The sequence below is a fragment of the Schistocerca americana genome, chromosome 5 (genome assembly GCF_021461395.2).
Source record: "Schistocerca americana isolate TAMUIC-IGC-003095 chromosome 5, iqSchAmer2.1, whole genome shotgun sequence".
NCBI classification, from domain to species: domain Eukaryota; kingdom Metazoa; phylum Arthropoda; class Insecta; order Orthoptera; family Acrididae; genus Schistocerca; species Schistocerca americana.
The window spans coordinates 646,153,104-646,179,667 of NC_060123.1; the positions used below are offsets into that span (position 1 = coordinate 646,153,104).

Consider the following 26,564-nt stretch of genomic DNA (forward strand, 5'->3'; position numbering starts at 1 on the left):
ACATCCATAGTCGTTCCGCTGCCCAGTTACGGCGATGGCATCGGTTCCTCTCCACCCTTCAAGGTGACCTCGTCCCCATCCCCCGGCATACCCGTCCTGAATCCGACTCCACTCCTGATGTTATCCTCTCCTCCCCCAACCTCCTTGGCCGCATCACGGTGGATGTCCTGGAGCCTATTGGTAGCGACCATCTCCCTGTCCTCCTCACCGTTTCAGACGGTCGTCGCCCTCGCCCCGACCCTCGTACTGACCCTCCCCCTAAGTATGTCCACGACTATTCCCAAGCCGACTGGAATGCCTACCGGGATACCCTTTCCACCCAGGTCGATAGCCACCCTCTCACCTACCACCACCCTGACGATGTCACCCATGCCGCCTCCTTTCTCCAGCGAACCTTGTCTGAGGCCGTGGAGGCCCACATTCCTACTGTCGCCATCCACCCCCACCGTCCTACCTTACCCCCACAGGCCGTTCTCCTCCTCCGTGAATCCCGTCGTCTCTACCGTGCCTTCCTCCGCACGCGTGACCCGGACACACTACGACGCCACCGGCAACTCCAGCGACACGTTCGTAATTTGCTCGCGGCTAAGAAACGCCGGGACTGGCGACAGACATGCACCCGTTTAAATGCAACCCTACCTATCAACTCGTCCAAGTTCTGGTCGGCCTTCCGTCGCCTTACCGGAACTAAACCCTCCCCCTATTATCCTCTTCTCCATGATGATCACCCTTTCCCTGACTCCCTTAGTAAGGCCAATCACTTTGCCTCCTACCTCTCCGATGTATTTTCCGTCCCCGATGATCCCCAGTTCGATTACTCCCTCTTCCCAGATATCCGCGATCGAACTGACACCTCTTCCCCTCCCCTCGCTCCTGGCTTCCAGTACTTGGACAACATTACACACACGGAACTCAATGCCCCTATCACTACACAGGATCTCATTGCTACACTCCGCACAAAACGCGACACCGCTCCTGGTCACGATCGTGCCACCTACCGTCACCTTCGTGAAGCTCCTGTCTCTTTCCTCTCCACCCTGGCCAGGCTCTACAATGTAGTCCTGTCCACCGGTTACTACCCCGACCTGTGGAAAACCTCCCGTATCCTCATGTTCCTTAAACCTGGCAAACCGCCGTCCGTCGTCTCCTCCTACCGTCCCATCAGCCTTACCTCGGTCTTCAGCAAGGTCCTAGAATCTATCCTCACCCGCCGCATCCACCAGCATCTCCGCCAGCACCGCCTCCTTCCCGTCACCCAGTGTGGCTTTCGGCCATCCTTCTCTTCCGACGATCTTCTCCTTCACCTCACTCATCTCCTTTCCGAACAGCTTAATTCCCGTCGCTCCGCCATCTTCCTCTCACTTGACCTCGAACGCGCTTATGACCGCGTCTGGCATTCCGGTCTCCTCTTCAAGCTCCAAACCTTTGCCCTTCCCATTAACTACGTCCGTCTGATCGGTTCCTTTCTCTCCCGCCGTCCTTCCTATGTCACCATCCATAACACCGATTCCTACACCTTTTTCCCCTCCGCCGGTGTGCCCCAAGGCTCCGTCCTCTCCCCCCTTCTGTACCTTCTGTACACGGCGGACATGCCGCCGCCGTCGCCCCCCGTCCACCTCCTCCAGTTTGCCGATGACACCGCCTTCCTCGCCCTTGCCCCCACCCTGCAACGCTCCCAACGCCTTCTCCAATCCCATCTTGACCGGTTCACCGCTTGGTGCAACCAGTGGTTGCTCAAGGTCAATCCCTCCAAAACCCAGGCGATCATTGTAGGCAAAACCACCCCTTCCTTCCGCCTCCTTGATTTCTATCTCACCGTCTATGGCCGTCCTATCGCCCTCACTCCCACCCTTAAGTACCTTGGCGTCACCCTCGACCGTCGCCTCTCCTGGACTCCCCATCTCCAGACAATCCAAGCCAAGGCACGTTCCCGACTCCGTCTCCTCAAGCTCCTTTCCGGCCGCACGTGGGGTCTGGACCCCTCCACAATCCTCCACACCTATAAATCCCTCATCCGCCCTATCCTTTGCTACGCCCATCCAGCCTGGATCTCCGCCCCCCCTACCTTCTATAAATCCCTCCAAATCCTTGAACGCCATGCTCACCGCCTTGCCTATCGCATCCGTCTCCCCTCCCCCACGCGGATCCTGTATGCTCTCATCCCCTTCCCCCACCTCCTCCTTTTCCTTGAAAGGATACGTATCCTGTACACCTCACGTAAACTTGATCCTCCTCACCCGCTCATTTCCCCGATCCTCTCCCACCCCCGCACGCTGCCGCGCCTGTATTCCCACGTCCCACCCGGTCTCCATCTCTCCACCCTCCATACCCTCTCCCAAGGTGGCTTCCGCCAGCTCCCTCTCCCTGATGATGTCCTCGTCCCCTCCATCTACCCCTCCTATCAACTTTGACCCTGCCCCGCCCCCCACTTCCCGTGTCCTTTCCTTTCGGCACCCTCCCTCCCTTCTCTTCTCTTCCCTTCTTTTTCCGTCTCCCTGTCCCCTCCCTTCCCCCTCTTCCCCCGGGCTTCCTCTCCCCCTTCCTCCCTCCCCCCTATCTCCCCTGCCCGTGGCATCTCTGCTCTCCCCTCTCGCTCTCCCACTCCCCTTCCTCCTCCTCCTCCTCTCTTGGCAGGTCCCCGGACTCGCACACGTATAGTGAACATTCGCGCGCCGGAGATCGTCGCCTTTTGTGTCTCGTGTGTGTGACGTCGTATAGTGTTTTTGGTGTCCGCCGTCCCACTCCTACGTTCACTTGTGCCGTCGGACTCATCAGTGTTTTGTGCGCCGTGCCGACGTGTTTTCAGTGTTGTTATCGTCACATGTGAACGACTCCGTGTTTTTTATGTCTCTGTGACCTCTCTCTTTTGCCCGTCACTTTGTTCATTGTCATTCACCATGTTTCATACTCTTGTAAAACGCTATGGCTGAAGAGCGGCGTAGTGTGCCGCTGCCAGCCTACCTGAATTGTACAGGTTTTAAAATAACAATAAAGTAAAAAAAAAAAAAAAAAGTCCGCTGGAACAGTGAACAGAAAGATGAAAACCCAAACACTCTGATTAAATAAAAGTCGGTACTTATCTTTATTAACGAAGATACAGAAACACAGTAGTGAACTCCGTGTCTACAGAAATCTGTCTAGCTCGAGTCGGAGCGGCTAAGTCAGCGTCGGCTGACGACAAACAACAACTCTGCTGCGATGAACACACAACTGACTAGCAAGTACACAATTCGGTGGCGAGTATACAACTGAGCGGCGAATACAGAACTGTCCTAGCGCTCGCGACTCCAGCGCTTAAGAAACCAGAAGCCAGCGGTGGCGCGCGCAGACTTGCGGCGATTTCCTGTCTCACTGGCGCTGCTTATGCGGACGGCGTCCGGACTTTGATGCTGCCAACCTTTTGGCAGCTGGCTCGGGTGGCATTACTGGCTAGGATATAACATTAAGATAATTGTTTAACGAGTTATGTAGTGGGATTTAGTGTGGGAGCATTTCGAAGAAGTATGGATGTGGCTAAAGGGGATTTTTGTAGAATAGATTTGTAAAGTAAGTTTATGATAAAGGGAAAGTTAATTCAGGTGTAAATAACAATAGTAACTAACTTTATGCAAAAACAAAACTTCAGCATATTAGATAATTACGTCGGTAAAAAGCGCAGTCGTTAGGTTTACTATTTTGCGATTGGTTATTGATAAAAAGCGCGGACTGACGCGGGAGAATGTTGTTTTCCTATTGGCTGTTGAGTAAACTGACCAATGATAAAGCAATATATTTCGCGTGCCTTTCTCTGCTGGTAGAAAAGACTTAGAGTATTCTAGAGAGGAGTCGGAGCCTAGCCATGAAACACTTCTGAAATGTGTAGTAGTAGTTTCCGATGGAAATGATAAGTTGCCGGATCTAGCAGTGTTTCATACATCAAAAGTGTGGTAAAGTGACGGCATAATTATTCCGATGGGTGTGTAGAAATCTCGGAATTTTGAAGCGAATTTTGTGACGAGAAAAGACATATGTCCCGCGTGGCGTATTGAGCAGGTCGGTGGCTAAAAACTGTGACTGCATTAGGTACCGCCAGACCTAATATTTGGCGAGCATTCTCAACCAAAAACAATACGTATTTTTGTAGCTATTACGTTTTCGGGAAATGCAACACCATAAACTTGCTAAAGTGAGTGAAAGGTATTGTGAGTGACTGTTAAGACTAGCACGGGCTTGGCAGTGATACTTGTTCACCTAAGTTTCAGAATATATTAATTAAGGACAAAATTTCCAACCTTTCATTTCGTGTGAAAACTTTCTCCCGAAACGTAGATTTAGTGACTTTAATTGCAGCCTGGTTCACGTCGAAGTACAGTAGGTTTCGCTCGGCTTCCCTACTGATGATCTGCTGAGACAATGTTCACAGGTAGGTGCAGGTTCGTCGTAAAGGGACGGAAGGAACCGCGCCGCCGCATGCTTACACTTATTTTTCCGTGAATTTGCAACGTCTTGCACCAGTATACATTCTCCAACGCTTCTTCTAAGTCGACAAATGGTAACAAGTTGTCTTAATTTCTCTAAAGTCTTGCTTCCATTATCAAGTACTGTTTCTCTGGTGCCTTTTTTTCCCCAAGGCCAAGCTGACCGTCATCTAGCACGTCCACGATATTCTTTTAGTGAATATGCTTTTCAAAATCGGGTGAGTAACAATGCTACATGAAAAATAGCGTGAAATTAAAAATATAAATTCTCTTTTAGCATGTGAAGAGTAATTAATTTATTGAAAATCCAACCCCACTATCAGATCTGACGTACTCACATCTGTATACATATGTTTTTACAGCAGTAAAAGCGGACAAGACAATATACAGCTGCCAGATCTGGCACATTGGTGAAACGTGCGAAAACTCAACTGCGGACGTGTTTCAGAGTAGCTTGCCTTACGGCGGGAATCGTAACGCGTGAAACACCACTATTACCGAATTATTTACTAAAACATAACGACAGGCGCCTAGTGCGGCTTGGTCCGAGGCGTAACGTTTGGAAACCGCACGGAGAGAGTAGTCTGGTGTTCGGAGCTCCTGCGGACGTAATGGTGCACCGCCTGCCACTTTAGACCCGTGTAACATGGTCGGAATCGCCGAGGTGGCGATGAGGCCAACAGCGGATTGCCTTCAATAGCTCTCTGGGCTGTCAGTCACGATTTTCGTTTTTTCTATGCTTGGCACGACACAAGTCGGGAAAGGAGTCCCATTTTTAAACGCATTTTCCGTGTGTTATTCCATTTATTCGAGACGTTTTTAATGCGCCATTTTGTAATTAATGACCAAACTTTATATGCAGTTAATGGCGAATGTGGAAAAACCTTCTACTTACGATTTCTTTGTAGTCCAGATTCGCCGTTAACTCCGTATTTAGATCGACCATAAATCATAAAATGCTTGTGGTTACATGCTACAGTAAAGACAACAGAATTATGCAGCACCTAACACATCGAGAAAACTGTGTAATACACCCAAACCTCACTTGAAAATGGGAATCACTCCCCGCAATGCATTGCGCAAAAGATAAATATAAAGAAAACAGTTTCTCGAAGCAGAAAAAAATAGTTTTATATAAAAAAACGAAATGTTTTTACAGTCTCACGCTTTCTCCAACAATTTCTAGTGTATAAAATCAAGCCGGCCGTAGTGGCCGTGCGGTTCTAGGCGCTTCAGTTCGGAACCAGGAGACTGCTACGGTCGCAGCTTCGAATCCTGCCTCGGGCATGGATGTGTGTGATGTCCTTAGGTTAGTTAGGTTTAAGTAGTTCTAAGTTCTAGGGGACTGATGACCTCAGAAGTTAAGTCCCATAGTACTCAGAGCCATTTGAACCAGTTTGATAAAATCAAACTCTTTTTGTGAAGTGAAGGATTTGGTACGGCTAAAGCTGCTTACTGTCCTGTGGGTTTTCCGGCGCTAGCAGACACAAAGAAGTACATAACAAATTATGTCCCTGGGTTTAAATCCTGTACGAACAAAATCATTTCCGTCCCACTCCATCTCCCAGCAGCCTTTCTTGTAAGGCCCTTTTCAGACGTTAGATGATATCCTATACCGTATAGGAGAACTGAGTAACAATCTCAGCTCAAAGTACAGTTAATGACACATTTTTCAAACCAGCAAAAAATATCTTACTCCCTTGACGCACATTGTACCCTACTAGAGTTAAGTACGCTTCGTATCAACCAGACCTTCCTCATTTACCAAAGCTCGTGCTGTTCCAGAAATTTCTCTCGCTCAGAACTCAAAATGTCATGGTATATAATTTTGTTCACCTATATATACATTTTGTACCTCCTATAATAATTATAATAATAATAATAATAATTATTATTATTATTATTATCAGCAGCAGAAGTAGTAGAAGCAGTAGTAGTCGTAGTAGTAGCAACGCAAGTTTCTACATCATTAGTCGTTAATCATTGCTGTTGTTCACATTGTCCTTGGATACATTCCATTGTTACAAGTGAATTGTTAATTCCTATAATATCACGTTATTGCTAAGTATTCATGACATTAGAATTATTGTTTTTTCTCAAGAAACTAGTCTGTACAAAATGCTGTTTGTATAAAATCTTGGCCCGATGTAAGGCACTAATCTGATAAGGTTAAATAAATATAATCTATAAATAATCCGAGCCACACCACACTGCAACAACTGGTGGTATGGAGGTTTTTCTTATCCGGTGGATCTACATTTACACTATAAAGGTTTAAACATCGACTGATACCTGGAGTTATAGATGCGACCACATTACTAATTCAATAAAAGTTGTTTCTTTCTAACATTTAGGAGCTTCCTAACCAGCTTGGATGACAGTACTAAGCCCTTCCATATTTTTGTATACTGTACTTCAGAATCTATATGAAACTAGGCGTTATTTATGAAAGCGTTTAGATTCGTATTAGCGTTGAAAGTATATTTGTTATTTATTTTTAACAGTTCTTTTATAAAGGACTTACGGCAACAAATGAAGACAGCCATCAGGTGGAATCAGAGTATGAAAACAGAGCAGACGTACTTAGCGTATTTTACGGACTATAGTAGTAGTATGGTATTCTGTCTTATGGCAGGTCTTGTCATGGGTTAAGCCTCTTCCACTTTTGTCTGTCCGTAGCCAGTCTTTTCATTTCTGAATATTTGTGTCCTTTGATACTGTCCAGCATTTGATGTCTTCTTTTCCTTCATCCCATTTCCCCTCCACCATTCCTTCCATTCGTTCCTTCAATAAACAGTCCCTCCACAAACAATGTACAATCCAGTTCCGTTTACTCTTTCTGATGTCTTTCAGCATGTTTCTTTCTATTCCAACCCTTCTTAATATTTCTTCATTCCTTACTCGGTCTTCCTATTTCACATTTTCCGTTCTTCCCCATATCCACATCTCTAGTACCTCCAATCTTCTTTCATCTTCCTTCCTCAATGTCCAGGTCTCCGCACCACACATTGCAACGCTCCAGATGTAACATTTGGCAAGTCTTTTCCTCAGATCTTTGTTTGGTGGTCCGCAAAGCAATTTCTGTTTCCTCTTGAATACTTCTTTTGCCATTGAAATTCTCTTCCTAGTTCTTTTGAGCAATACATATCATTCATTATTACACTTCCCAAGTACCTGAAGTTATTCACTTGCTCTGTTTCCTCTCCTCCTATTTTCATATGGCGTTTTCTCTCCCTTCCTCCAATTACCATCATCGTCGTTTTATTCTTGTTAATCTTCATTCCATATTCTTCTAATTTTGTGTTTAGATCATCTAACATTTATTTCATCTCTCTTGCACCCTCTGCCATTACAACCATGCCGTCTGCAAATCTTATATACTCCACACTCCGACCTCCTATACAAACTCCCCTCCTTCCATCAAAACTTTCATTAATAATTTCCTCCAGATAGATATTGAACAGTGTTGGTGATAAACAACAACCTTGTCTTACACCTCTTCCCAGTTCATTTCTTAACTTACCACGCCTATTCTTACTCTTTCTCTCTGGTTCAAATATAAAATTCTAATTACTCTTCTGTCCCTCCAGTCAACTCCATGTTTCCTTAGGATTTCCATTAATTTGTCCCATCTGACACAGTCAAAAGCCTTCTCAAGATCAATGAACACAACGTATCCCTTCCTTTTCTTCTCCTTGTATCTCTCCCCTATCACTCTCAGTCGCCCAATCGCACCTGTGGGTCCCACCCCTCGCCTGAAACCAAATTTTTCATCTCCTACTACGCAATTCAGCTTTCCATATAGCCTTCTGTTGAGCGTCCTCAGCAAGAATTTGGCTGCATGCGATATCATACTCAATGTTCTATGTTTCTCACACTTTTTGCTGCTCTTTTTCTTTTCTATAGGTATTAAGATACTTTCTGTAAAGTCCTATGGCCATTTTCCTATCTTGTATATTTGATCACACAATTCAGTCCACTCCCTTTTCCGTTCTTTCCCCAATGACTAACAGTTCCGCAGGAATCTCATCAATTCCCATTGCCTTTCCATTTTTCATCTGCTTTATAGATACGTCAATCTCACTAGTTAGTATTGCATTTCCTTTGTCATCATCTGCAGCTTTATTTTCTTCTTCACTCGGTCAGCTGTCTGCAGCGTATAGCCATTTTATATAGTCTTCCCATCTTCTCATTATTTGTTGGGGTTCACTCACCATTTTACCATCTGCTGCCTCTACTTTCTTTAGTCCTTCCTTTACTCCTTACAGACTATAAGATGCACTTTTTTCTTCCAAAAATTGCCTCCAAAATTCAGGTGCGTCGTGTACTCTAAATTAATATAAAAAGGTCCACCGGTTGATTTAATACTCCTGCTAATCTTAAAAAAGGCCAAATATTCGATGCTGTTGCAAACCTATCTCTATCTGGTAACAATGGATTCAACTGACAGCAGCAGTGCACGATGCGACGTACATGAGTTGCGGGGATTCACAAGCTTGCTAACAATGTCTAGCCTATGATGCGTCATTGGAGTCTACGGTGCCTGTGAACTTGAACTGAACATGATTTTTGTTATCGGTAACAGTCCGATATTTATGTTAGTAGCTAGTTTCGTAATGGGAAAAAATAAGAGGTATTCGTATGATGCAGGCTATAAATTGAATGTAATAGCGTGGGCAGAAGAACTTGGAAACAGAGCAGCCGAGCGGCACTTCGGCCCTGCACCAACGGAAAAACCCATTCGCGATTGGCTGGCTAATAAAGAAGATATGACGAAAAATGAGGAAGACTAAATGTGCAAATAAGGGGACTGAATGCAAAATGGCCAAAACTAGAAGATGACGAATTGAAACGGATTCAAGGACACCGTCAAAATGGCATTGGAATTAATTCAAAAATGCTTCAAATACACGCTGGTGAGATAGCGCTACAGTGGGTCGTAACAGGCTTTGAGGGTGGAGTTGGTTGGTGCTACAGGTTTCTGAAGTGTCATGAACTTACTACGCGAAGCGAAACCAAAATATCTCAGAAAATACCACAAGAGTACGAAGAGAAAATATTATCTTCCCATAGCGTTATTATTCAACATCGAAAGAGAGTTATGTGGAACTAAGCCAAATGGAAAATATGGACGAAAATCCTCTGACATTTTATGTGCCGGGTAACAGAACTGTTGCCAGGAAAGATCCTAGAACTGTAACTACAATCACAAATTGGCATGAAAAAATGCACTACATTGTTGTCCTTTCGTGTTGTGCTGACAGCACTAAACTTCATCCAGTGATAATTTTAAACGCAAAACAATGCCAAAACCTTCTGAAATACAGCCAGGTGTTGATGCTCACGTACATGAGAAGAGCTGAATGGAAGAGGCTGGTATGAAACTGTGGATGAACAGAGTGTGGGAGAGAAGGATAGGTGCTTTATAGAAGAGGAGTTCTCTTCTTGAGCTAGATCAGTTTAGTAGTCTTTTGAAAATCCTGTGAGAGAGACACTGAGAAGGGGAAATACAGAGCTTGCTGTTACTCCGGGAGCCTTACATCGCAATTACAACCTCTTGGTGTCTCGATAAATGAACCATTTAAAGTGTACGTGAGAGAGGAATTGAATAAATGGATGATGGATGAAACACAACATGAATTCAAGAAGAAGAGAGCTTTAAAACGACCTACAGTGAAATAAGTGTGTAAGAGATGAAACAGTAAGGGTCTAGAGTGAGAAAAGACATTTGGCGTTAAATCTTTCAAGAAATGCGACATCAGTAACGCTGTAGATGGCAGTGAAGACCATCTTATGCATGAAGAGGGCAACGATGGCGATGAAAAAGAAGAAGAAGGAGAAGAAAGTACTGATGACGATTTTTTTTCAGGTCAGGTCGTTTTATAAACTAAGAATTTCTTGAAACTTCCTGGCAGATTAAAACTGTGTGCCCGACCGAGACTCGAACTCGGGACCTTTGCCTTTCGCGGGCAAGTGCTCTACTAACTGAGCTACCGAAGCACGACCCACGGCCGGTCTCACAGCTGTACTTCTGCCAGTATCTCGTCTCCTACCTTCCAAACTTTACAGAAGCTCTCCTGCGAACCTTGCAGAACTAGCACTCCTGAAAGAAAGGATACTGCGGAGACATGGCTTAGCCATGGCTCTGCCAGGAAGTTTCATATCAGCGCACACTCCGCTGCAGAGTGAAAATCTCATTCTAAGAATTTCTTTTTTGCCTGGTTTTGCAATCTAATATTTAAAAGTGGTAAAACTGTTATTTTTTTAAAAAGTACTTAAAAATTAAGGTGCTTCTTATAGTCCGTAGCGCTTATAGTTCGTAAGATACAGTCTCATAAAGGTATCTACAATAACTATAAAATTGCTTTCTCCTTATACCAACCTTCATATCTGTGACAGCGTACGACAGGTGTGCCTGAAGCTGACAAATTTTGCTACGTCCGCTTTGTTTCGCTGCTGTCGTCTGTTGTTGTAAGTCTTATACAGCGACATTAAAGAACTGTTACAAATTTTTAAACAAGCTGTCTGACAGCAATAAGAAGACTCAGAATGCTGTTGTAAATAACGGCTGTGTTTTTACAATCTGAAGTGCAAGCATTTAGCAATGTAACATGATCTGGACAGGAAAGGCTTAAACTTTAGGAAGAGACAATGATTATTGGACCATCAGTGTCCATAGTCGTCATCAAAAGGGGGGGAGGGGGGCTTGGAGAGCAAGAGGAGTAACTTGCCTCCTACGCCTGCGGAATCGTAGGTGTCGAGTTTTCATTCATTACAGAATTTTCAGAGACTTATAGAAGATATTTGCCGTTATTTCGCTAAACCTCTCGTAAAGCAAATTGTAGCGTTTCGTTGCTGATCGCAGACAGTACTACACAGTAACAATTTTCATAATATAAGAAGTATTCAATGCACTGTGGGTAATGCCCGATCAACAGGGACTTTCATGCATTGAGCGAAAATAATAGTGCATTGAGAATGGCTAGCTCCTAGCCGATATCTAGATCAGCGTAATAAAATTTAAAAAGGACGACTGATTGCTGCAATCTATAATTTACAAGTAAATGTAAGAAGGTGTAACTTGAAGATAATCATGAAATCATCCTAAGCTTTTAAGTGTAAAAAGCAATATACCTATAACAACAACTAAGTAGATAACTATCGGTCATCTGTGATATAACAAGCTTTTTTTCTCACACATAAAACTGAGTTCTTGTAGCATGGCACGTCTCGAAGCTGACCAAGGCATATGTATGAACAATGGCAATTTTAGAGTCTTGCTCCCCACCTCCCGGATAAATTTCTGCGGACGCCCATGCCAGTGTGGTCGATTTGTAATTTCTAGTGAAAAATAGTTTAATTCTACGTCAGTTACAATGTTTTTGCACCAACCTTTACGTGTTTAGATCGCTACAACAGCGTAACTGTTATTAGTGGTAAGCAGTGGCGATTTCACGGAGCATCGTATGAAGTTGTCAGTTGGTTAGGTTGCGACTAACACTATTAATAATTAATGAGTTTCCTGAAGAATTCATGTATGTGACATAACAAAAGGTTTAAAGGTGTAGAAGGTACTTACTGCGTAGGAAAAACTATTTGTGCTCCGTTACGAGGCTGAAATTCGCATATGTCGTGGTAACATAGCAAAGAAGTTACATTTTTCACCACAGCAACACAACAAACAGAATGCGCACTACAGTCTACCACACACAGTCGCGAGCATTTTCTTATTCTTTGCGACAGCAGCGCTACAAGCGGACAACACGCTATGCCTCTGAATAGAATATTGGATAAGTGCGAATGGTATAGACTATACTGATTTGTAACGTAGTTTTCCAATAGGGAGCGTATGTCATTCCATAAAAATCGACAGTAACTAAAAAATGACACCATATTTCTCTTTCTTCATGTTCCTGTTGACGATGGGACGTATGAAAAGGCACACTGAACTACAGTTTATTTACGGTTCACTACAGATATTTCTGTACGTCGTTTTCTTTTAAAATGAAAAAAAGAGACAGCAGAAGACCTGACCCTCTGCAGAGGGGTAATAATCTGCTCCACAACGTGAAGTTTTGTTCATTACACTTCATTACACTTCGAGTCAAATCAGTGAATGTGGAACGTAGGAAACCTATACGGAATGCAATACCGACACTACTGGCCATTGAAATTGCTACACCAAGAAGAAATGAGATGATAAACGGGTATTCATTGGACAAATATATTATACTAGACTGCACGCAATTTGGGTGCATAGATCCTGAGAAATCAGTACCCAGAACAAGCACCTCTGGCCGTAATAACGGCCTCGATACGATTGGGCATTGAGTCAAACAGAGCTTGGATGGCGTGTACAGGTACAGCTGCCCATGCAGCTTCAACATGATACCACAGTTCATCAAGAGTAGTGACTGGCGTATTGTGACGAGCCAGTTGCTCGGCCACCTTTGACCAGACGTTTTCAATTGGTGAGAGATCTGGAGAAGGTGCTGGTCAGGGCAGCAGTCGAACATTTTCTGTATCCAGAAAGGCCAGTATACAGGACCTGCAACATGCGGTCGTGCGTTATCCTGCTGAAATGTAGGGTTTCGCAGGAATCGAATGAAGGGTAGACCCACGGGTCGTAACGCATCTGAAATGTAACGTCCACTGTTCAAAGTGCCGTCAATGCAATCAAGAGGTGACCGAGACGTGTAACCAATGGTACCCCATACCACCACGCCGGGTCATACACCAGTATGGCGATGACGAATACACGCTTCCAATGTGCGTTCACCGCAATGTCGCCAAACACGAATGCGACCATCATGATGCTGTAAACAGAACCTGGATTCATCCGAAAAAAATGACGATTTGCCATTCGTCCAATCAGGTTCGTCGTCGAGTACACCATCGCAGGCGCTCCTGTTGTGATGCAGCGTCAAGGGTAACCGTAGCCATGGTCTCAGAGCTGATAGTCCATGCTGCTGCAAACGTCGTCAAACTGTTCGTGCAGATGGTTGTTGTCTTGCAAACGTCCCCATCTGTTGACTCAGGGATCGAGACGTGGCTGCACGATCCGTTACAGCCATGTGGATAAGATGCCTGTCATCACGACTGTTAGTGATATGAGGTCGTTGGGATCCAGCACGGCGTTCCGTATTACCTTCCTGAACCCACCGATTCCATATTCTGCTAACAGTCATTGGATCTCGACCAACGCGAGGAGCAATGTCGCGATACTATAAACCGCGATCGCGATAGGCTACAATCCGACCTTTATCAAAGTCGGAAACGTGATGGTACGCATTTCTCCTCCTTACGTTTCACCATTCAACGCCGGACAACTGCTGTTTGTGTAAGAGAAATCGGTTGGAAACTTTCCTCATGTCAGCACTTTGTAGGTGCCACCGCCGGCGCCAACCTTGTGTAAATACTCTGAAAAGCTAATCATTTGCATATCACAGCATCTTCTTCCTGTCGGCTAAATTTCGCGTCTGTAGCACGTCAGCTTCGTGGTGTAGCAATTTTAATTTACCTGTATCTAACATTCTGCGTGGTGTCTGTTTGTTCTAAGTCGTGTCTCCCTACCACTTTCGCGCAACGACGCTCTGAGCGTGTTTTTTTTAGGGAATTGACTAGTTTCAACCTGGGACCTGTTGCTGGTAAGGAGACGCCACACCACACATGACATGTAGAGTTCAGAAGAGTTCAGTGAGACTGGCGATGATATAACCAAATACTTAATGATTTCAGCGTCAGCTCCACTGCACTCCCTGTAAAAGAATCTTAATACTAACTAAATTTAGTGGAAGGGGTTCGAGGCTTTCCTATTTTTAGTTAGCTGATAAAATAACGGCGAAAAAGCAGTTAAGTTTACCATTGGAAATTTTATTCTACTCACAAAACATTGTTTATAAATTGCACTATTGATAAAAGGAAATGTTTTAATACAGGATGATAAAAACCAACTGCCGGCCGGAGTGGCCGTGCGGGTCTAGGCGCTACAGTCTGGAGCCGAGCGACCGCTACGGTCGCAGGTTCGAATACTGCCTCGGGCATGGATGTGTGTGATGTCATTAGGTTGGTTAGGTTTAATTAGTTCTAAGTTCTAGGCGACTGATGACCTAAGAAGTTAAGTCGCATAGTGCTCAGAGCCATTTGAGGCATTTTAAAAACCAACTGCGTTCAACAAAAATGTGAACGAATATTCCCTGAATGGGTTTCCAAGTTCTACAATGGATCGAAGGATTACCTATGCCATATCACATCTATAATCTAGGTTTAAATTAAGTTTCACAAAAGAGAAAACTATCAAAATGGTCTAAAGTGACCCTCAATTATCTTTAATTACTTATCTAACTTGTCGTAAATTACAGTGGCTGATGTGATTTCTCAATAATTATATAACAGAAAAACCATCGCGTTTCAGATTTTAACTTACGTAGCAAATGTGAATACCATTAGCTTTAATTGGCGATCGACACTAGTATTACGCAAAACAGGGGTGTAACAGATGAGACTTCTGCAGTTCTGAGTGAAGCCTTATGCGCTCAAAAATGCGGCATCGCGTCCGTTCATTACCTTGTCGGTATTCGTCAGGGGTGGCGGTCGGCGCAGCTCCATACAGCTCACCGTCTCGGAAGCAACTCTCTCCTAACTACTCCTTACTACAATTTACCGAAGTTGGTTTAAAAAAAAACTATCTGGCTGTGTTTTCATCTGACCAATCAGGGTCTCAATGTTAACCTTAAGCTCCGCCTACAAAAATTCTGTCTATCCAATGAGAAACGTTATACTTTTCGTGGTGGGGCAATGTTTTTAAAGTCTGCAACGTAACAGAGACGCGAAAAAGTCTCACGCTAAAACTCGCAGCTAGTGTGGCCCTTTTAGTGTTATCGTAAGATCTATACTGTTCTTCTGGAGGGCTCTATCTTTTAACATGGGCTGGGGGGTGGTCCTGGCGGTTACTTTTCGTGGTGGGGTAAATTTTTAACGTTTGCAACGTAACAGAGACGCGAAAAAGTCTCACGCTAAAACTTGCTGCTGGTGTGGCCCTTTTACTGTTATCGTAAGATCTATACTGTTCTTCTGGAGGGCTCTAGCTTTTAACATGGGCTGGGTGGGTGGTCCTGGCGGTTAGCTGGCGACGTGGGTGTCCGTCCCTTATCGTAGGGCCTTCTAGTTTAACACGGTTCTGCTCTCGGCTTCTGTTCTCGTTTCTCCCCTCGGAACTGCGTCTGTCTCACGGTGGGAAGGTATGACATGCATTTAGGCATTCTTGTGTTAGTCTGTGGTATTCCATTTGCTCACTCTTTACTCGTATTACTTTGGTTAATTTAATGTCACGATTTATTCGGAGCTATGTGACATACTACTGGATTTGCTTATCATGTCAGGGTTTCCATGGAAGGTGTTGGATTTGCCTGACACCTTACAGTTAGTGTACATTATTTAACGTATCAAATGAGCTACCACAATTTTAACTCAAGGAAGAATCACACAGACGTGGTAAGAAAAGGTCAAAAATAAAAAAAGAACTATTTCCCAACACAGAAGAAACCAATCCATTATGGTTGCTACATCTGCATCACGATCGACAACAGTCTTCTACACATTCGTTAGACACTATGCAAATTTGTTACGGGTAAGGGGACGTGCTGATCATAGTAACATCAGACAACAGCAGCAATATATGGTTCTCACCCATAAAATATGCGTTTGTATTCTCTTGATTTCAGCGATAAAAGCTGCAATTATACACGTATGGGAAAGCATTTCTTTACCAATGAGTTGTAGCTTATGGCACTGAATCAGTGAGATTCAACTGTTTTTACATTCATTTCACGGTCATTCATGCCCCCTCGATAATTTACTAATGGGCGGATTGCAAAAATATCATAATTACTTCGTTAATTAGGTAGAAAAATAATTTAAAACGGACGTTACTCTTACGGACTGTTTCTCACCGCTAGGGGCGCCTGTGACATTAAAGCTCTTAGACAGTAAGAACTTTCACAGCAGTGAGTGCTGGGACTGTATGGTGCGTCAATTTCTTGTGTTGTCAATCGCACGGTGCTATGAAGATTTTGTAAATTTAAATTTTCATTCAATGACAACAGGAACTTATTAAACGCCTCCTGAAATTTGCACAATTGCACGGTTAATAATTTTTGTTCCTGTTCATTTTTTCACGTTAAATAGAAAGTCACAGCTCATACAACATGGTCCATAATGGTATAACTGACATCTGCGATTCCTGGTAGAACTTCGTCTTCGAAGATTAGTGGTATCTAAGCACTAGTGGTATCTAGCACTAAAGCCCACACCTCGTCTAATTTCAATTAGTCATTCTTTTCTGTTGAAGTTGTTTGCTGTGACCTTTCTGTACATCCTAGGACAGCAATTACTGGATCCTGTTAAAACCATTTGATGGTTATCTAGTTCCAGAGCATGATCTGCTGCCGTTGAGATATCCGTGTTCTCCTAAAGGCAATTACTCTTGTGTTCCTTAGATCTGCTGTTAATGCTTTTTATCGTTTCTATGTACACCTGACCGTACGCAAAAGGAATTTTATATACTCCTGATGTGGCAAGCGGTGGGTGTATATCCTTTTCAGTGCTCAGATACGCACACCTTTAAACACTGTGTTCATACTGTGTACATATAGTAGTCTGCTGATACGATCTGTGTCTATTTACGCGAATGGAAGGAAAACTTTTCCTTTAATTATTTCTTTTTCTGCAGAAACACGTCTTACTGAGCTTGTTGAAGATGTTGGTATCTGAATCTTTATAGCCACTGATGATGTCTTCAGCACAGGAAGCCGAAACGCTTAGGCAGAGAAGTATGCCTTGGATCACGGTCTGACGCCCATGAAACAAAAATCACCAATAAGGGACGTGATAGCTCTCAGTCGAAGGAATTAATTTCCTACGAGACGGGAGAATTAAGTGTACTTTCTTATTCCAGATGAATTCATCAGGATGGCGGAGAAGAAGAGAGACTGGTTCCTGGAGCAAAACCGCTACACCTCGGACGAGAGCAAGAGGCCACCGGACAACCACTACGCCGGCGACTTGTTCGGAGTGTCGGGATCCTTCAAGAAGCTCTCAGTAGACTGACGCCGTTACAGTTAATTTAGTAGACTCTGCTTCTTGGTGACAGAAAATTGTGATACACACAGAGAACCCGATCCCCATCGGCAAAATTTCAGAGTTTGTTTCTTATATTTTCCGAATAATTCACTGTATTGAACCCATGATCTCCCTTGGTTCGTTTAATTGTATTTCCTTTGATGCTTTCTTGCTGTTTTGGTCTTTAGTTCGAAGGCTGGTTTGATACAGCTCTCCACACTAGTGTATGTTGTGTAAACCTCTCCACCTTTCCATACCTACAGCAACCTATGTCCATCTCAACACTTCCTTCAACTATAAAATCGACGATCCCTTGATAACGCTGTCTGCGTCATTTCAACCGAGCCCTTCTTTTACTTCAATTCTGGTTTTCGGTAATTATTCGTCCTACCCACCAAATCTACAGCATTCTTCTGTAACACCACACCGCAGAAACCTCTTTTCTCTTCTTGTCTGAACATTTAAACCTTCACATTTGAAATGCGTACAAGGCTACACTCCAGACAAATTCATTCAGAAAAGACATCCTAAAAAGGAACTTTACATTCAATGTTAACAAATTTATCTTTTTCGTAAATGCTTCCCCTGAAACTGTCAGTCGCAATTTTATGTTCTCAGTGCTTCGACCATCGACAGCTAGTTTACTGCCCAAATAGCAAAACGCATCTACTGTTTCAATTTCCTTTCCTAATATAATCCGCTCCGCATCCCCTGATTTAATTCCCTGACCATTAATTCCCGTTACAAGTATCTCCACGATTAACTTTACCGCCTTAATCTCCAGACTGCATTATATCTGTGATAGGTTACAACCCTGTCTCACTCGCTCCTAAACTCTCTTCGTGGTGTTAGTCTCTTATAACTGCAGTCTGGTTTCTGCACAAGCTCTTCGCTACCTGCATTCAATTCCATCTGCCTTCACAATTTCTTAGCCACACTATCAATTTTTTTCTCTAAATGTATAAACGCTATAAAAGTGGTTTGTCTTTATGCTGTCTATCTTCTAAGATGAGTAGTATAGTCAGTATAGCATCGCGTGTTCCTGTATTTCTCCGGAACCCAAACGGATCTTGCTCAACTTCGGCTTCTAGCACTTCTGCAAATAACTCGCATCAGTATTTTGTAACCATGACTTATCAAGCTGATGGCTTCCAAATATTCCCATCTGTGAGCACCTGCGTACTGTGGAAAAGGTATTATTACTGACATCTTGATTTCTCATCCCACTTTCCCTTCTGCTTTGTATCTGCACCGAATTGAAAATATCTAGCAATTAGTATAAAAGCGAATGAATCATAATCACAGTATCACTCTATAAATAGATACCGGAGACCACGGGACCCTTATACAAAAATGCTCTGAAAATGTCCTTGAAAAACCTCTGAAATTTTGTTTGTGGATCGTCTTAATCTGCGCGTGTCTTAAGCATGTTCTTCTACACGGTCAACGAGATTCTTACTAGCCCAGTGCATTGTGCATGTAAAGCTTTTCTTTGCGTCTGGTATGATTCTTGGAGTAAACTGAAGAAACAATAATATTGTGTTTTCTTTCCTCCGTCCCACGCATTTTCTCCTTGTATGTTAGTATTAGTAGTCATAGATTCTAAACCAAAGAAAATAGCCTTCGGAGAAGTTTTGTTAAGATTTGCAGCAGTCATTATCTCTTAATGTCTCTAACTGTTCCTACTTTACGTAGCTTAATTGCGTTGCAGATTCATTTCTAACAGCGAACGAACTACGTTTGCTCAAAAACCTCCAGTCATCCGGCTGTCACGGATTACGCCTTGAGAGCACCGCCCTCCCTCCCCCCTCTCAAACTCACTCTCTCTCTCACACACACACTCACACAGAGAGAGAGAGAGAGAGCTCCATCCATCGTTTCGTCGTCCCTAGGACTTCACAGGTAATATTAAACCTTCACAAACTGTTCTACAGAACTTTCGCACTTGTTACTACTTGCAGCCGTTGTACAACAGGATAATTACGAATTGTATAAGATGTGACCAATGTTCAAGTCCAGCTTCAACAATCTTAATAACAGATTTCGCAAAATGCAGAAAAACAAGTGTTACACACCCGGGTTCAAACATATGACAATGTGACCCAAACTATAATAGCAACTTTAACGTACTTAAAGGTCATTGCAAAGAATCCGCAGCATGAACAGTTGCATCACACCAATACTGATTCTGAGACTCTCAAGGCATTCTGACATTTTGTGAAACCGCACAGCGGCCTGAAGCTCCAGATCTATGTATTATACAACAATGTCCTGCCTAAACAGAGGAGGGCAGACAGAAAGCAGTCCAAAACTTGTCCATCACTATCCGACTGCCGCAAAACCTCACAAACGGCTGATGTGGAAACCAACACCACGGTTTTTGATCATTTGAAACTGAATACGAATATGAGATTGGTCTTTGACTGCGCACGGCACGCATTGATAACAGACCATTTGCAATCCCCAATGAAGCAATTAGAAACTGCTGGCACAGTAAGGAACTGCATCACAAGTGCTCCCGAAAAAGATTGTAGAAACGGACATTACAACGTGAACAATGTGGTTCACGTATTTATTATTGAAAAAAAAAATCCTCACATCACTTCTGGTACAAAGCGGTATGAAGCACAGAAGATGAAAACCAATTTTGCAGTTCCCTTCTAATTGGTTCGCGAAATATCTTAGAATATACTGGCATAATTTACAGCAGAATATTGCCTATCTTTGGTTTTTTTGTACTGGTTGTTAAAATTAGTGAAAAATCTTGCTTCAGTTTTAGATTCTTGATGCATGTAAAATGTTAGCCATAAATTTCTACTTTAAAAAAATTCTGACGAACTAAGATACTGAGCAACTGTAACTGAGGCAAACTATGAACCACTTTGAGCCAAAATCTGAGACAATGAGTCTGAATCACATGGCCTTAGGCGCCCATCTATACATATTTCATGTAACATTATAACAGCACTGGATATATTTCACCGATAGCATTTGCAGCTTCACAAGAATTTGGTACATAGTTTGGTTTTCAGAAAACTATTGACTTGTTTCGCACTAATCAAATTAATGCAAACTCGGATTTATAATACAACATTTAGTACACTAATTATTCAAAACAATTGAGTAAGGAACTTTCTACTTTCTGTTTTAATTACGTTTTGGTTTTTGTCGTTAATACATTCATAGTATCTTCATTTGATAACTGACTTTATGCAACTGTTTTTTCTGTAATATACAATTTGGGACTGCGATTTCAGAAACTGATAGCAAACCGATTTTCTAGAATTTTCTTTGAGGATAGATTTTACGTATAGTAATTAGAATTTCAAGTACAGCAGAAAGCCTTTTTAAGTGTAACGGCAGTTATATACTCATATTCAAGTCAAATTAAATATTCCACTGTTACATTAGTTCTATCTGCAAGCTGCAAAGCTGTGTATGAGGATGTGTATCAGTCCTGATACGGATCAGTTCATGATAATGTTTCCTGGTTTTCCGCATTACAAAAAGCAGAAAGTTACAGTTATAGAGGGTGGACAGCCACGTACGTGTGCAGTGACCCGAAATGAACCATTTTGCTGATAGTTGCCGACTCTGTGAATATCACATGCGGGTTACTACAACCTGAACTTTTCTGCATATGTCGAGTCGTTTGATAACATTGCAGAACTATTTTCATGTCTGATTCAATAGATACGCACTGGACACACAAATGATTAATTCTTTCATAAGTGTAAAACGTGCACAGCTGCCTATAACGTTATACTTGTGCACGGTCAAATAAGAGAGGATCTATCCCTCACCCCCACCACCCCCAAAATCGATGCGCATAACGTCAGTTCCATTGTCCGCGTTGAAATATCTCTTGTTGTAACATTTTCCTGGAACTCTTGTGATACAGTATGGTAGATTATGAATCCGCAACATGAGGAGTTAGTGTCCCGTTCCTGCCAATGTACTTATCCCCCCTCAGATCGTTACATAATTAATTGCACTGTCAAATTCTGGATACGCACGTGTAGTATGGAAAACCATCTACTCATTATCGTGTACTTTTTTCGTTTTAGGCAACCGTCGGACTATCTCCACTGCCTTAGAACTTTCTTGTCCCGAAGGAAATCCTCCTATCCACGTACTTCTTCCGACTGCTGCTGTCGTCCTTGGGTAGCTTCGTACACAGGCCAGTCTCAGCAGAAGTTAATTATCAGTGCTGTTTATGGTCAGGGGGTTTACGAATAACTCAGTTGGTGGCGCAGCTTTTGAATAATTGCTCGCTTCTCGTTCGGGTATGGTCAGTTGAGAACACACACTAAGTGATCAAAAGCATCCGAACACCCCCAGAAACATACGATTTTCATATTAGGTGCATTGTGCTGCCACCTACTGCCAGGTACTCCATATCAGCGACCTCAGTATTCATTAGACATCGTGAGAGAGCAGGACGGGCCGCTCCGCAGAACTCACGGCCTTCGAACGTGATCAGGTGATTGGGTGTCACTTCTGTCATACGTCTGTGCGCGAGATTTTCACACTGCTAGACATCCCTAGGTCCACTGTTTCGGATGTGATAGTGAAGTGAAAACGTGAAGGGACACGTACAGCACAAACGCGTACCTCGTCTGTTGACTGACAGAGACCGCCGACAGTTGAAGAGGGTCGTAATGTGTAATAGGCAGACACCTATCCAGACCATCACACAGGAATTCCCAACTGCCTCAGGATCCACTGCAAGGACTATGAAAGTTAGGCGGCAGGTCAGAAAACTTGTATTTCATGGTCGAGCGGCTGCTCATAAGCCACACATCACGGCGGTAAATGCGGGTCGACGCCTCGCTTGGTGTAAGGAGCGTAAACATTGCACGATTGAACAGTGGAATACGTTGTGTGGAGTGATGAATCACGGTACACAATATGGCCATCCGATAGCAGGGTGTCGGTGTGGCGAATGTCCGGTGAACGTCATCTGTCAGCGTTTGTAGTACCAAAGTAAAATCCGGAGGCGGTGTTGTTATGGTGTGGTCGTGTTTTTCATGGATGGGGCTTGCACCCTTTGTTGTCTTAAGTGTCACTATCACTGCACAGGCCTACATTGATGTTGTAAGCCCTTTCTTGCTTCCCACTGTAGAACAGCAATTCGCGGATGGCGATTGCATCGCCGCGCGGAGTGGCCGCGTGGTTTCCGGCGTCATGCACGGATTGCGCAGCCCCTCCCGCCGGAGGTTCGGGTCCTACCTCGGGCACGGGTGTGTGTGTATTGTTCTTAGTATATGGTTCAAATGGCTCTGAGCACTATGGGACTTAACAGCTACGGTCATCAGTCCCCTAGAACTTAGAACTACTTAAACCTAACTAACCTAAGGACAGCACACAACACCCAGCCATCACGAGGCAGAGAAAATCCCCGACCCCGCCGGGAATCGAACCCGGGAACCCGGGCGTGGGAAGCGAGAACGCTACCGCACGACCACGAGATGCGGGGTTCTTAGTATAAGTTGGATTCAGTTAGTTTAAGTGGTGTGCAAGTCTAGGGACCGATGACCTCCGCAGTTTGGTCCCATTGGAATACTCACACATTTGAACATTTCTGCGATTGTTCAAATCCCACCTGTTTATAATGAACGGCCTGTGTCAGAGTGATTACACGACAATAATATCCCTGTAATGGACTGGCCTGCACAGAGTCCTGACCTGAATCCTACACAACACATTTGGGATGTCTTGGAACGCCGACTTCGTACCAGGCCTCACCGATAGACATCGATACCTGTCCTCAGTGCAGTACTCCGTGAAGAATGGGCTGACACTAACCATGAAACCTTTCAGCACCTGACTGAACCTTTCAGCACCTGACTGAAAGTATGCCTGCAAGAGTGGAAGGTGTCATCAAGGTTAAGGGGGGGGGGGGGGGGCAACACCATATTGAATTCCAGCATTACCGGGGGAGGGCGCTACGAACCTGTAAGTGATTTTGAGCCTGGTGTCCGGATACATTTGAGCACATAGTACATCATCAAATGAATTAGTTTTCCTTGAACTTCCAGTTAAAACAAAAGCCCAAAGGGCTAGGAAGGGCGGACAACATCCTATTAAAGTAACTCGACTGACCAGAGGTTTATATTATACGATGTTTATCAATATGGATGAAGATGATAGTAAATTTATAAAATGTGCTAGAAAGCTAAAATCTTCAATTTATGACCTGCTAGGCTACATGAAAGAACATATAATGACAATCAACATAGAAAAAAACAATTCTTTTTCAACAGAGGGAAGAGTAGTGTGCATACTGGTGTGACTGATCCCATAGACGTTAATTTCTCATAATACGTCTTTTCCAATTATTTATATTTTTGGAAAAAAATATTTGCTAACGCTATTAACAGCATTAACTTATAGCAACAAAATGGTTTAACACAATGCTATTTTTAAGTTCATCAAAAAATTATCACTATCATAATTAGGGTTACCACTCATAGTTTGTTATAAAGTATTGTTGGTTATTTCGGCAAACTGTTCTCTATCCTTTATGAGAAGAAGAAAGCACGCAGAACTACTTTATTTCACTTGGTTTGGATATTATAAGATTCATTTTCGTAAATCATTAAAAGATCAGGAAAGATGATGATTTTGTGTACAACGGATCAAGTTACTAACTGAACCGTGTTCGAATGCAGTCTGACCTTCAATGTTAATATTGTCAGTGTCAGAGTTTCTTGTCAAAGTTTCAATTGAGAAAGACTGAAACCCCGTTAATTTCATATTTTTTGCACTACTAAGTGTCATATATAAGCCTGCTGGACTGTCACTGTTTTTACACGTGGCTCCCAAAACTGAATTTTGTAAACCGATTTGACAATACTGTTTCAGGTAGGCCCTGTAAATAGTCCAAAATCGACTCTGGAAATCCGTTTCTAGCTGCCAGTCTTCTACTTTCACAATCGATTTTCGCTCCCATGTAAACGCACAACCGTTTTTGAAACGTGCTTGGAAAGTCAGGTTACGTCTTGTTTTGAAAATGTTATACTAATATGGACAGGGTGACACTGCGCTGTGATGGAGAAGCAGAAATATTTGACTGAACATGAAACCGTCTACCTTTAAATTTAAATGAGAAATAGTAATTGTGCTCGCTAAATCAGAAACTAGAACAGTTGTTTTCCAGGCGCCCTATTTAACTGGGCTAGCGAAGCCGTTTCAGATCTTCACATGTAAACACGACAACGAAAAATGGTTTACGAAATTCAGTTTTCATCTTTTTGAAGATATGTTGTATGTAAATGTAGTGTTTGTGAAGCAAGTAAACAGCTCTTTGTGGATTAGCTCTTTCGCAAAAAGTTAGCCGGGCCTCCAAAGTATAGCTCCTTACATAATAGCCCTAGTCCTCAGGTGACGACTGCTGACAACCTCAGCTACCTAACAGATGTGATACTATTGTAGCGTGGCAAAGCCGTGTATTGGGTGTTTCAGACTATGTTGTATGAGGCGAATTGAGTGCAATGAAGTTCGATTATTCGGTTTTATAGCTTTATGTAACAGTGAGTCATCGATAACGGCAACTTTAGTATACTCAATATTCCTTGTACACCTATAAAACGTAATCTTAAGCGTGAAAGAGATTAAGTAGACCGAGAGTGTATTACACCAAAAATATCGCCAAAAGCATAAGTGATGGGAAACCAGTGATGGTGTTTGGTTAATTAATGATTCACGAAACAAATATAATGGAAAATGAAAATTATATGAAGTTAAATTTACAGTTCTTCAAATGCAATAAAACAGGAGAGTGAAAAATTTTTTTCTGCATGCATGTGTCATGGATACGTGTGTGTACGTTTTGTTGTGGCTATGATGGTCGCTTCGACTGGTCGTCGGTATTTGGTGAGGTGAACGGTTTATTCTTGTTGAAATCAATTCAAGCAGCACGTGGAAACAAAACACAGCGTATCTAAATCAGAAATGAAAAAACTGTCTGGGCTGCTTGAGTAAATCCTGGACTTTTCCTTTGCTTCCACATCTACAAGTTTATCTTGCAGCCGTCAAGAAAACGTTACTGTAGCTGAAGAAGCGGTACGTCGGGTATCATACTGTAAAACAATTTCTTCTCCAACAGTGTAGACTGTATTGTAAAAGTGAAGAAAATTATTTGTGTTAATTCATGTACAGCTTCAACCAAAATGAAAACTCCAGTTACAGAGGTGTTGGGGCTATATGCCATTCAAAATACAGTAGATGATCTAAACACAGACAGTTTATTTTCTTGCTTACAAACTAAGGCTTCTAAAAGGATGAAACATGAAACTGTTTAAATTCTCAGTACAAAATTTTTCTGCCAAAATTCATTGAAAATAATTTGATAGATATTTGTGAAATATAATGATGAAATCAGCAGATGGCATGTTACCATCAAATCAAACGCCAATGGAAAAATAGAAACTATCTTTTCATAATGTATCTGACATACAAATGCTAATTTTTGGAGCTAACCATTCTCTATTTGTAAATATGACAAATGTTCTGTCAGATTTGCTTAGGGGAAAGTGTCATGAACACACAGCGCATATCATGTGACATAGAGACTACAATTTTTAAAATTTTTGCTCACATTTCCCACTCTGCCGTAAAAAGAGACTTAAAAACAATTGTAGAATTAGTGGGCAAAAGCTTTCATGAACTGAAACGCCAGTTTGGACCAAGATTGCTCTTTCCTTTATCTTGCACAGATACAATATTATTGATTTGAACAATGAAAAATCCAGGATGGAATGTAACAATATTACCAAAAGGAAAGTTGCCACTTACCATATAGCAGAGATGCTGAGTCGCAAAAATACTGTCAAAAATAAAGCTTCCGACCCATAAGGCCTTCATCAATAATTGATGACAGACACACACACACACACACACACACACACGCACGCACGCACACACACACACACACAAGCTCACACAAACGCATCTCACACACACAGATAACTGCAGTTTCAGGCA

General features: G+C 42.9%; 1 protein-coding gene across 1 annotated transcript in view; it reads left to right on the forward strand.

Moving 5' to 3' along the window:
- The window catches only part of LOC124616004, a 61,385-nt gene extending 42,289 nt beyond the window's left edge, over nucleotides 1-19,096 (forward strand). Inside the window, exon 3 of the mRNA XM_047144214.1 lies at nucleotides 17,413-19,096. Coding sequence (XP_047000170.1) covers nucleotides 17,413-17,564 — 152 coding nt within the window. The 3' untranslated portion in view covers nucleotides 17,565-19,096. The remainder of the gene's footprint in view (nucleotides 1-17,412) is intronic.
- Nucleotides 19,097-26,564: the final 7,468 nt, after the last annotated feature.